This window comes from Brienomyrus brachyistius, chromosome 8 (genome assembly GCF_023856365.1).
Source record: "Brienomyrus brachyistius isolate T26 chromosome 8, BBRACH_0.4, whole genome shotgun sequence".
NCBI classification, from domain to species: Eukaryota; Metazoa; Chordata; class Actinopteri; order Osteoglossiformes; family Mormyridae; genus Brienomyrus; species Brienomyrus brachyistius.
This window is the reverse complement of record NC_064540.1, coordinates 8,143,929-8,156,491: the sequence shown is the minus strand read 5'-3', so window position 1 is coordinate 8,156,491 and position 12,563 is coordinate 8,143,929. Positions and strand designations below refer to the sequence as shown.

Genomic DNA, 12,563 nt, shown 5'->3' with positions numbered 1-12,563 from the left:
CAGAGCTTTAAATAGACTGCAATGTGCACTCATATGAAATGCCAAGCAGGCCAGAAACCGTCCTGCGTATTTGCTGTCGCTTATTTAAAGTTTAATAATCAGCCAATGGGAGTCACACAGAGGAGCAAACTTTTTTTTTTAATGCACAGGTCGTTTTTGTTTTAGTCTTATGATAATGCAACGTCATACTATCAGGGAAAAAGTACCAATTTGTACCTTTGAGGGTACAATCACTTGTGTGCTGTAGCTGTGGGTCAATGTACCTTTTAAGGTACAGAAATAGACTCTGAGGAACATTTTTTTTTACCATAGGCGGCACATTAATGTTGTTTGTACCTTGGGGAACAAAATTGTACCAGGGCTGTACCCATTTGTCTGGCAGTGCATGAGAACGAGATCAAGTTTCCTGACATTCGTCTCTTAAAGTGGTGGTGTTTCCTCTCTTGTAATCCTTTTTAGGCAAATAATAGCAAGTGTCAATTTAAATGCATTAAAACCAGAATAAACACAACAGTCACACTTGATTAATCCCTTAAGAACATATTCATACGAGCTAATATATAGTGGTAAAGGAACAATGTTTTATTGTTTGTTTTACTATTTAATAAAGTGATGCTGTCACCAGTTTTAACATTCCAAATCCATTAAAAACCTTTCTATGTCGTAATGGAATCTGACTGAAATGTATAATTTGCTACGGTCAACACTCAGAGTCAAAGATCAGCTCCTCAGTCGGAAAGTAATGGTCAATCCACTCTTCCATTTATTAATGAAAATATTAACAGTTGGTCATTGTTCCGGAAAGAAGCCGCAGATGACCTGCGGACATGATGCAGAGAAACCCCGCAGTAATATGTGACTGTAAGATGAAAGGGTGAGTGGATGGATGGATTGAGTCTGTAAGAAATAACGTTTAAAAAATACCATAGAAATTAGGGATGGTAAGATTCACCGATTCGCGCCGGTGCGGCGTTATAAAGGCTCACGATGTGACTGCCCCGATTTAATAAAGTGTGCGCCAGATACAATCTGGAATAAACTCGGAATACATCATTTCTAACGTCTTTGCATCGGTAAAATACAATTTACTAATGTAGAATAGTGAGGTAAATCTTTTAATTTCGTATTAATTATTTAGCTCACAACTTTTTGGGCGATCACTTTGCTTCCAGACGATAGGAGGGCAAGTTTTATTGTGTGTTTGTGTGTATGCAAGGTGCATTAATAAAGAGCAGATGTTAAATTATAACCATTGATTAAGTATTAGCAACCTGATGGCTAAGGGTAAAAGCGCCTTCTGAGCCTCTCTGTTCTCACTGAGACAGCAGAAGTTCTTACCATGGATGTGCTTGGAGGTTTACTTGTAAAGCCTCTACATGGCCACCATGTTTCTCCCATCAGCTCATATGTCGTGTAATTTCATGCTCCCTAATATGATGTCATCCTAAGACTAACCGCCATTACAAAGGGAAACAGATGCTCATAAGCCCTCAGTGTTATTTTAAAAGCATTCGTCACAGACTACAAGCAAATGCAAACATCCATCCATCTATCTATCCATCCATCCCTCCATCCATCCATCCATCCATCCATCCATCCATCCATCCATCCATCCAGCTTCTAACCGCTTATCCTTTTATTGGCCCCCAATGAAGAACATACCAAAACTAAAAATAATACAAACCTGGACAGAGATGTACCATCGCTCCTAGTGGCTCTTGATTATGGATGAATAGGGGGGCCTGACCTCTGACCTCTCCCTCTGAAATATACATACCTTCCCTGTGTATTGCAATGTTGTGCCAAAACATGCCTGCTTTGTACAAAACTACAAAATACTGTATTTTTTTAAATTACAAGTAAAACTAGATCTTTTTTGTCTGCATAGTTTTCCTGGGCTATTTTAAAATATCAGGTCTCGTGTTTTCAGCCTGTGACATCACTCTGGTGTAATATGTACTGTAATAGCCCATAATGGCATTAACCATTCACACGGGTTTCTCAATCAAAGGAAATGGGCAGGATTCTGAACCGCAAACTCCATACTGCACACCTCTATCCGGGTCCCTGTGACCTGGTGAGCTGTACTGCACAATCGCTGACACAGCAGAGCTGGGAGCCATGTGCCGGATTCCCCCCCCCCCCCCCAAAAAGGGCGTATATCATTAATGTATGCTGATGTTCAATCTGCTGTGTGTAACAGAAAACTGGAGCTTGGTTCCTTAAAGGCAGCAAACAGTAGAAAATATATAACCAACTCATACACAGGAAGGAGACGATTACCGGGGTTTAGACAAATAAGCACGTCAAACCTATTGTTCTCACAGTAAATTTCCGTGTGGACAAAATATCCATTTAGAGTTCAAAGTAACTGATTCTGTACAGAACATTAACTCTGAATTATTTGATGTAAAAAATCAACATTTGAAAGTACTATTGTTATGTCCTTGAAGGGATGACACCTCATATTCTGGGTAAAATGGACCCCGGGTTTGGATAAAATGAATGCGAAGCAAAGAAAATATAATGGATTTTGTGGACAGCCGACTCAGAACATCTTATACAAACCAATTACATGTGGGTGCAGTACAACTTTGCATCAAGTACAAAAGAGTCACGGGGTAAAATAGCTCGACATTTGTGGTACCTCTTATCAAATCAAAACCAATTAGAAAGTGCTCCTGCTCTGTAGTATATAGCTAGGCAGTCTTTAAGTCATGTCTATGCCAGACTTGCTTGAGCAGTGCTTGGCTCATTAGAGTAAGTTAACTATTAGGATCTGAGAGCTGGTGCACTTCTCCCAGAGGGATATAAATGCAGCAGATTACTGGACAGTGAAGGGACAGTAGACTGCACTGATCTGTGGGGTTACATGCCAAAAACTGGATCCGGATACAGTCTGAGGATCTTGGGATATCCTTTCCTTGAGATCTGATTAGCATCAGGACTGCAGACTGACTGTACCTACAGGGACCAGTGTACCTCTGACTGACAGAGAGATCCTGCAAAAGTAGTCAAGCAAACAGCCCAGTATGGCTGCAAAACGGGGGAGCACTAATTACCATGTGGACAGAGACATACTGGATGAGGCAAGCCTGGAGGAACTCGCCCAGAAGCTGCACTCATCTAAGAAGCCCTGCCTAACGGACCGGCTCAAACACTCATGCAGGTAAGACGGAGCCATTGGTTTGTATGGAACGGAACAGGTGTGGTGCTGCCTCAAAGCATTATGGGTGGCAAAGTATTATGGGTAGCTGCTTTTCCCCCTCTATTCCATATCCCAGTGTCTCCCTCTGCTCCCAGGTGCTCGCTGCCTCAGCTGAAGCGCAAGGTGGTGGGTTGCCTGCCTGTGCTTTACTGGCTGCCACGCTATTCCATCTGGGACTATGGCATGGGTGACCTTATCGCCGGTATTAGTGTGGGAATCATGCAGCTGCCACAGGGTGAGCCTGACCGCTGAGCATTACAGAGAGCGACAGCTAACAAACATAGCAACCAGAGAGAGCTGTCGCTGCACATTGACCTCTATAGATATTTATCCTGATTGAGCAGACATAGTGACTGAGGCTAATATAAAGGTCCACTTGATGTATTCTTTACAGGCATGGCCTATGCACTTCTGGCTTCCTTGCCCCCTGTTTTTGGCCTCTATACCTGCTTGTACCCCGTACTGATATATTTCTTCTTTGGGACATCCCGCCATATCTCCATAGGTAAGATTCAAAGCGCTATTTGCACGAGTTAGATGCATAAAACTTTCTATCAGTGTTCTGAGGTCTGCTATGGATGTTCAGTGTTTTTGCGAGTAGTCTGCACCGATGTTCAGATATATCCACGTGTCTATTCTTAGGACCGTTTGCAGTGCTCAGTATTATGGTGGGCAGTGTGGTGGAACAATTAGCCCCTGACCATAAATTTCTCATAATGAATGGCACCAACCTGACTAACATCGTGGACGAAGCAGCCCGGGACAGCTACCGGGTCAAGGTGGCTGCTACCACCACTGTCTTGGGAGGGATTATCCAGGTTAGCATGTAGCATCGTACTGGTTGAGTTGTACACTCCTCCAACATTGATCCCTTGTTCTGGATCTCCTGGAACATCAGCATGAATGAACCTTCCAGCGTTATTCAATAAAACCAGTTGCTAAAGAACACTGATATCATCATTTCTTCCAAGCGTGCAAATGTCCCATAAATGTGGTCTGCATTGGGGAGGGGGGGGGGGTGAATAACATTAACAGGCTGTTAATTAATAATTGTAGGGATGGGCACTTCATGGGTACATGCATCTGTCCTCCAGGTTGTCCTTGGTCTGGTCCGGTTTGGCTTTGTGGGCACTTATCTGTCCGAACCCCTCGTCCGAGGTTACACCTCAGCTGCTGCCTGTCACGCAGTGGTGGCACAGCTGAAATACATCTTTGGTTTGTCACCCAGGCGGTTCAACGGACCTCTGTCCCTGGTGTATGTGAGTACTCACAAAAACCTTTTTTTCTTGCTTTCAATTTTTTATTTTTATTTATATTTTTCCTTTGTTCCCTTCATCTTGCTACTGTCCTCTTTCCTGTACCAGCATGAACCCCCCTGGAGTTTTTCTTGTTTAGCTTTCATCGCGCTCCTTCTTTCCAGAAGTTCCTCTCACTCTGGCCACACCCATCTCTCCTCAGGTGCTGGTGGACATCTGCTCTCAGCTGCACCAGATTCATGTCCCCACACTCGTGGTCAGTTCAGTGTCCCTGGCGACCCTCTTCTCTGCCAAGGAACTCAATTCCGCCCTTGCCAAAAAGCTGCCTGTTCCGATTCCTGTGGAACTCATCTCTGTGAGTGCGCTACCCGATGGAGCAGCTTTATTATGAAAGGCTGGGAAAGGTGTTCTGCCTTCATCTTGTTATTTAACCTCCTGCTGTATGTTTCAATGACGGTGTTGACTACGCATTCGCCGTGCATCATGAAAATACACATAAATGACATTGGTATACACAGGGGGTTCAGCCTCTGTGCTTTCGAATGCTGCACTCAATAGAGAAGCAACGGCACTATTTGAGCAAAGTCCTTAACACCCCCAATAACGATCCAGGGGCATTGGATTAGTGGCTGACAATGAGCTCGGACCCTAGGCTCAACATGCGAGTGAGTCTTAAAAAACATAGCAAGATGGGATATGCAAATGTGCTTGTAGATATGACAAATACAGCTTCTTTACATATGTGGAACTTAATTTAAGACACATGCTAACAGATACTAATGCTAGGAACACACAGACTTGCCCCGTCTCCCACACACACCCTTGAAGGGTCACATAGTGGCTGTGCCCCTTAATAATGTTGTATCAGGCTAGCAGACACAGCTGTGAGCCAATCCTGCTATTGCTCTCCATGGTTAAGCCATTTCCTTCCATTTGTTGAATGTGGAACAGATTGCCGTGGCGACCCTGCTGTCCAGCTATACCTTCCTGAACCAGAACTACGCAATTGGTGTAGTGGGGGCGATCCCCAGTGGGTGAGTCAGATTGCCTAGGGTGGAGACTGTGGGCAAATGCATGAGAACCATCTAGCCCTGAGCCATAAAGAGACCATATCCATGCATCATCTACATAAGACATTTTATTATAAGTTGGCAGCGTCAAATACATCTCTACGATTTGCATAGCGTCTGATAAATATAAAATGAAATTCTTGCACTGTATAAAAGAATGCAGATGCTTGTTATCTTTTTTAATGGATGGTTAACGCAAAAGCATGACTTACTGTCTATTGTTGGTGTTTGTTTATACAGGCTGATCCCTCCCAGCACACCGCAGGTCAGTCTCTTCCATGAGGTGATCGGAGATGCCTTTGCACTGGCCCTCGTGGGCTATGCCATTTCCGTCTCTCTGGGCAAGACTTTTGCCATCAAGAATGGGTACAAGGTGGACACCAACCAGGTCTGCATCTCGCTGGGACACTCAAAGCGTGGGCATGATACTGTTGATGGTCCACAGGGCCTCGGTTTCACATTGTCTGTTTTTTATTGTTTCCATTTATGTGATTATCCTGAAATCTAACACCAGTATTTGACCTACAGCTCTGAAATAAATGTAGAAATCACAGCAAAATTTTTATTTCCACTTATTTATCAGTTTATGGTTATGCACCTGTGTGACACATACATTTTTCGCCATCTCCTTCCTGGTTCTGCCCTGCTTCTCATTGCTTCTAAAAGCCTGTTATGGTCTGTCCTAGCAGTGGACTTCACACCACTTAATGTTTCCCATTCCCTTGGAAGGTCATCCTCTGATTTATGAGGCACTGCTGGATAAGCTGATGGTCATCTCTGCCATTAGAAAGTTGCTTCTGCCCTCTATTCGGCTGGTTTTTGGTTACTGCCAGTGTCTCCTGCTTCATATTCTTCTTGTGTACTACTGTCTTAGAAACTTTGAACCCGGAAGCAGCCTGTCTCACAGTGTAGCCTTCAGCCACAGGATTTTACCAGGATTTAAAAAGGCAGATTATAAAAAAAATATAGAGTGGTCTCTTAATTTTTTTCCAGAGCAGTACATGACTTCTCTAATTTCGGGGTTCCCAACCTTCTGATGACTGCAGACAGGTTTACGTTGTGTAGAAACTAGCAACACTTCTCAACTAGGGGCGGCGGTGGCGGGAATGCTAGCAGTGAATCAATTGGACAGATTCAACACGTTTAACCATTTCCTTTTTAAAAAAGCATGCAATCAGAATATGCAAATTTCTGGGTTTGTAGTTTATTTTTGGAAATTAATCAGCCCCTCTTTGGTGGAATACTGGCCACGAAACGCTGTCGGTCTGCTAGCACCTGCTCTCCCCACAAAAATACCCAGCTCCCATAACTAACAACTACCGTACTTTAGCATCCACAGGCCAACTGTACACCGCAGCCGAGCTCTTTGAAACACAGTGGCCCCTTCCTTTTGTCTCATCTTTTGCTTCTGCTGGTGATCACCCTCTCATCCCTCCTATGCAGGAACTGGTAGCTCTGGGTCTCAGCAACATAACGGGGGGCTTTTTCCACTGCTACTCCGTCGGCTGCTCCATGTCCCGCAGCCTCGTTCAGCTGACCACAGGGGGAAAGACACAGGTAAATGGGCACACACACGTGTGGCCAACAGACTTGTGCTGTTTTGAAAGAGTCACTGATTCTTGTGTTTACCGGTGGCCGGCAGGGCATGCAAAGCAAGATTTTCATTGCATGGTGTAACTGATTGTTTATTGTGTGTATGACAAAAAACAGACAATAAACTCTTTCAAATCTCTTGGATCTCGAATCCCTTAAAACTACACAGAGACAATAATCAACCTACATTAGGTGGAATATATTGTGTCTCTTTGCTGGTCCAATGAATCTTGGTTGTGTTGTCAGATTGCTGGGGTAGTTTCTGCTTTGATAGTGCTGATTGCTATACTGAAGCTGGGGCCCCTGTTTCAAGAGCTGCCCAAGGCACGTCAATTTTTTTTGTCTCTTCTTTTACTAGATCCACATCCAGTGATCTGAGCTGTAGCTTGATAAGTCTGTGTGCTTTGTTCCCCAGGCGGTTCTCTCGGCTATCGTGCTGGTCAACCTGAAGGGCATGTTCAAGCAGTTCTATGACATCATCACGCTGTGGAAGACCAACAAGATCGATCTGGTACAAACATAAACAGAAAAACACGCAAATTGCCACACAAATAAACTTGGGGCCGTGTGTGGCTCAGTGGGTTAGGCCTCTGTGATTGGCAGGTTGCCAGTTCAGAACCCGTGCTCAGCAGAGTAGCCACCTCGTCTCTGAGCCCTTGAGTGTTCATCCTTAACCCCCAGAAAAAATCTCCAGGGGCACTGGATGAATGACTGCCCCTATGCTCTGACTCCACACTTTCTCATGATCTTGTACAAATGGCAAATAAAGCATAATTTCATACATGGGTTCTGTACAAAAAAATCATACCTTAAATAAGAACCTGGCAACATAATCAGTATTGATTCTTCTCTGATGTACAGAAGTGCAGATATATAAATGCAAATGTGACCTGCACTGTGGCTGTCCTTCTGGCTGACCACCTCCCCCCCCCCCCCACGCCCTGTACACGTCTCCTTCTCGCCACAGCTGGTATGGCTGGTCACCTGGATGTTCACCCTGCTGTTCCACCTGGACATGGGTCTTGCAGCTTCCATCATGTTTGCCCTGTTGACGGTCATCTTCAGGACCCAGCTGTAAGACTCCTTCCATCATTTATCTCTTGCTGTCTCTTTAGACTGCCTTGTTACCTGTTTCATACAGGACTGGCTCTTCGTTTCTTATGCACAGTTAGTAGACCAAGGCCTGCTGTACATAATTCCCAGGCCCAGGACAAAATTACTTCAAGCAGGTTACCATGATGCATAGCTCCACCCACCAGGGCCTTCTCCTAGGCCCGGTCCTGGGACAATATTCCCAGCTGTCCTCTCGAGATGGTGGATCTAACTAGACCTTATTTTCCCAATTTTAGTCCAAAGTACTCCGTCCTGGGTCAGATTCCTGGAACCGAGATCTACTTGGACATGGAAAAATACAAGGAGGTGAGGTAATTGGCGTGGAGGAGGTGTGAGTAATCAGAACATGAGAAATTTACAAGAGGAGGCCATTCATTTGGGGAGAACTTAACTAATAGCTCAGAGTTGTTAAAATCTTATCTAGCTCTGATTTAAAGGAACCCAGGGTTTTAGCTTGCGCTACACTAGTAGGAAGACTATTCCATACTCCAACTACATGCTGTGTAAAGAAGTGCTTCCTCAAATTCGTTTTAAAATGTTCTCCCGCTGATTTTCACTTATGGCCACGAGTTATAGTATTTAAACTAATATTGAGGTAACTATTTGGTTGAACAGCATCCAGACCTGTTAGAATCTTATATACCTGGATCATGTCCCCCCTTAGTCTCCTTTCCTCGAGGCTGAACAGATTCAGCTCAGCTAACCTCTCCTCATAAGACATTTCTCTAAGACCAGGAATCATTCTCGTAGCTCTACGTTGCACCCTTTCCAAGGCAGCAATGTCCTTTTTAAAGTAGGGTGAGTGAAAAATATTGTAGGTGGGGTCTTACCAAGGAATTGTATAATCGTAGCATCACCTCCCTTGACTTAAACTCCACACACCTAGAGATGTAACCCAACATCCTATTGGCCTTTTTTATTGCTTCCCCACACTGGCAAGAGTGGGACATGGAAGCATCAATATACACACCGAGATCTTTCTCATAATGCATGTGACTGGCACATTGTCAGTGCTCCATGACGCTCTGCACATTCCCGGACAGGCACAAGGGATTCCCGGTGTCACTATCTTCCAGTCGTCTGCCACAGTGTACTTTGCCAATGCTGACCTGTACTTGGAGGCCCTCAAAGAAAAGGTATGGTCTCCTGTTCCTGTCAAATGGAACATGTTGGGTGGGGGATGCATAGAGTTACCGATTTGGGATATTGAATTTTTGTGTTTGGTTAGCTATTAGCGGTCTGAACGAGTGCTGTTACATTGTGTGTTTATTCTGTTTCATTAATGTGCCAGTATAAAAATCTAAGGAAAGCATTTTAAAAAAGGATAATGTAAATCTGTAAAAAATTATCTGTAAAAATATGACACAAGCGTTGCAAATTTCCTTGAGTGGAAGAGTTGCGTAAAGAGGGGCTACGTGAATCGTATGGTAACTGCTGCCTGACTTGTGGCTGGACAGAGCGGGATCAATATCAGCAAAATGATCACGTACAAGAGGAGGCAGGAGGCGAAACAGAGACGAAGGGAAAAGAGAGCGGAGAGGCGGGCCAAGAGGGAGGCCAAGAGACAGGTGTGCATGCAGCCGTAGCAACTTCATAGACACGTGTGTTCATCTCCTCACAGGCGTGCGCTGTTTGGGGATGGCGTGTGGGTAAGCAGGTTGGTATGCCGGGTCCTTGAGCAAGGCCCTTAGCCCCCAACGAGGAGCACATTTCCAAAACTCATTCAGGTCATCTTTTGTTGTTTTTGACATGGGACCACCAATAACCCATAATCAGGCTTCCCGAGAACCAACCCTCAGTCCTCATATAAAATGAAATTTCCATAGTGCGTAAAAAATTTCTTGAAAACAAATCCTGTGCACCGAGTGAGTTTTGGAAACTTGCTCTTCAGTTGTTCTAGGGATAGTCTGACCCTGCTTTCTCCAAGCGTTTGTCACTTTGGACAAAAGCATTAGCTATATAAATAAAATGCATGTGACTGTACGTCATAATCACCACACGTGCTTCCATGCACACAAATACATGGCTGGTTGTATCTTTCCAGAAAGCAGCCATGAAAGCTGCAGAAAGCAACAAAGTGGTGTTTTCTGTTGAAGAGGAGATGGTCCACTGGAGAGAGGATGACGGACAGGATGGTTTGACAAGGGAGGAGCAGGAGCAGGACTTCACCATGCGGGAGAATGGCACCGTGTTCGTCATCCCCGAACTACAAAGAGAGCATGGCAGCTGGGAGTACCTGAAGGGCGGGGACCCGGAACTGGGAATGTTGGGATCTGTCTCTGAGCTGGATGGGGACACCACTACCTTGGCCTCCAGCTGTGATGACACTCTAAGCAGGGATCTTGAGCAGATATCTCTGGGATCACTAGGGAAGTGGACGTGGGACATCCATTCCATCATCCTGGACCTTTCCACTGCCAACTTCATTGACACGGTGGCCATTAAGACCATGAAAAATGTAAGTAAGAGGACAGGGTTTAAATAGGACCTGGCAAAAGGAAAATGGGGTGATGTCAAGGCTGTAATTATAATATAAATTATGGGGGACACGTCCCCCCCTCAATACTCAGATATGCTCTCAATGTCCTCCCCAATATATATTATAATTATGGCCTTAGTTTTCTTCAGTGTTGACCCCATGGGTGCAGCCTTGCTGTGTGTGGCTCTGTGGGTTAGCTGCCGTGTCTGTGATTGGAAGGTTGCTGGTTCAAATCTCATGCTCTTATTTCATCACTGGGCCCCTGAGTAAGGTCCTTAATCCCCGATTGTTACAGGAATTGTCGGACCCAGCTATAGTAAGGTCAGACCAGACCGAAGTCAATTAGAAGAGCGAGTGTTTTGTAATATGTTAATATGCGTCTGAAAATTGAAAAGCCAATAAAAAATGTACGCATTTAATATTATCTTTCTCTGTACTTGTAGATATTCCAGGACTTTGGAGAGATTGATGTGGATGTGTACATGGCTGGTTGTCAGGGTGAGTGATTTTTCTAAGCAATCTATCTATCTTCGAATATTGATAGCCCCACTGAGAGTGTCTGACTGTGCATAACTAAGTGATTTAATTGTGTTTTCTCTGTAGTGGAGTTGCACCATGGTGTAGCTAACTGAGTTGTTTGCAGCCCCGTAGCATCCAGCCGGGCTGTTTGCAGCCCCGTAGCATGTGGCTGGGCTTGGTTTTATGTGCTAACTGTGTCCTTTATTTTGTACTGCCTTTCTAAATATACCTAACTGCAGCCACTGTGGTGGAGCAGCTGGAGACCGGGGATTTCTTCTGTGATTCCATCACCAAGAGCCACCTCTTTGCCACGGTCCATGATGCTGTGCTGTACTGCCTTCAAAAACGTGGAGCATCTGCAGCATCCAGTTACGATTGCATCCTGGTATGTTGTACATGTGCTGCTATAAAAAAAACGTCTGTAGTCATGTGAACAGAATCATGGATGAGGTACATCATTTGTAAACCAACATCTGTTAAAGAAAACATTTCAGCAGCGAGAGAGAGACAGTCATCAGGAACGAGCAGCTGTTTAGAAAATTATACTGAGAAAAGATCTTGTGTTCCTGAAGTATGTTACTGCTATTTGCTCTGAAAATGGATCTGCATGCAAGGAGTGTACAATTCATCTGACACAGGCATACACAGGCAAGGGTAGGGGGGAATTTAGTGAGGAATAGTTAAAAAGAGAGAAATGAAGAGCGTTGAGCTTGGCATGACTGTTGCATGAAGCGTCCATGAAGTAATGCAATTTTTCTTTACAGGATACATCATGCAGTACCAAAATGTGACTGACTGAAGAGGCTATTACAGCAGCATATGAGTTTCTTCAGTTCAGTCATTCCATCTGAATACAGGGAAAAGCCCTTCCTTCTTCCTATCTACCAAAGTAGATATTTGGTAGTTTAACTTTCAAGAACTGGAGTATGGCAGGTCCTTCCTCCAAACATGGCTTCAGATATACTCTACACATCTCTATGTTTGACAAAGTTATTATTTTTATACTTTAAATTATTTTAAGTTGTTAAAATATTAGTTGGATTATGTAGATATTTCAAGTTGATGAAGCTGTTTTCCTTGGAATAATTAGCAGTGTAAAGGAATCCTCTCATTGTTTATAAAAACGTGCACAAAATAACTACCATAATCTACTTAGTAACCAAGTGATCCAACTTCTGTCCGCTGTGCCATTTACACTGGATTAGCTGTGATCTTGACCCTTACAGTATGCATGCAGTGTCCTCCTCACCTGCCTCACCACCGCATGTATTTTATCCTGGACTGTTATGACTCCGCTGTACTGTTTAATAAAACCTGAGAACATT

General features: G+C 44.2%; 1 protein-coding gene across 1 annotated transcript; it reads left to right on the top strand.

Moving 5' to 3' along the window:
• The first annotated feature begins 2,769 nt into the window (after positions 1-2,769).
• slc26a6l (solute carrier family 26 member 6, like) lies at positions 2,770-12,563 on the top strand. Its single transcript, XM_049023977.1, has 19 exons — positions 2,770-3,169; positions 3,304-3,443; positions 3,603-3,713; positions 3,851-4,026; positions 4,303-4,467; positions 4,667-4,819; positions 5,416-5,498; positions 5,775-5,922; positions 6,978-7,091; positions 7,374-7,451; positions 7,543-7,638; positions 8,095-8,201; positions 8,477-8,546; positions 9,284-9,376; positions 9,698-9,808; positions 10,285-10,698; positions 11,163-11,217; positions 11,478-11,623; positions 12,003-12,563. Exons 1-19 carry the CDS (start codon positions 3,033-3,035, stop codon positions 12,027-12,029), a joined length of 2,424 nt encoding a protein of 807 aa, XP_048879934.1. The 5' UTR covers positions 2,770-3,032; the 3' UTR covers positions 12,030-12,563.

What these genes read in the sequence shown, in the direction of transcription:
- slc26a6l (XM_049023977.1), top strand. Translation starts at nt 3,033, where the DNA reads ATGGCTGCAAAACGGGGGAGCACTAATTACCATGTGGACAGAGACATA. An exon ending in ACAAGGTGGACACCAACCAG is followed by an intron (nt 5,923 to 6,977) that starts GTCTGCATCTCG and finishes CCTCCTATGCAG; the next exon opens with GAACTGGTAGCTCTGGGTCT. An exon ending in AGACCAACAAGATCGATCTG is followed by an intron (nt 7,639 to 8,094) that starts GTACAAACATAA and finishes TTCTCGCCACAG; the next exon opens with CTGGTATGGCTGGTCACCTG.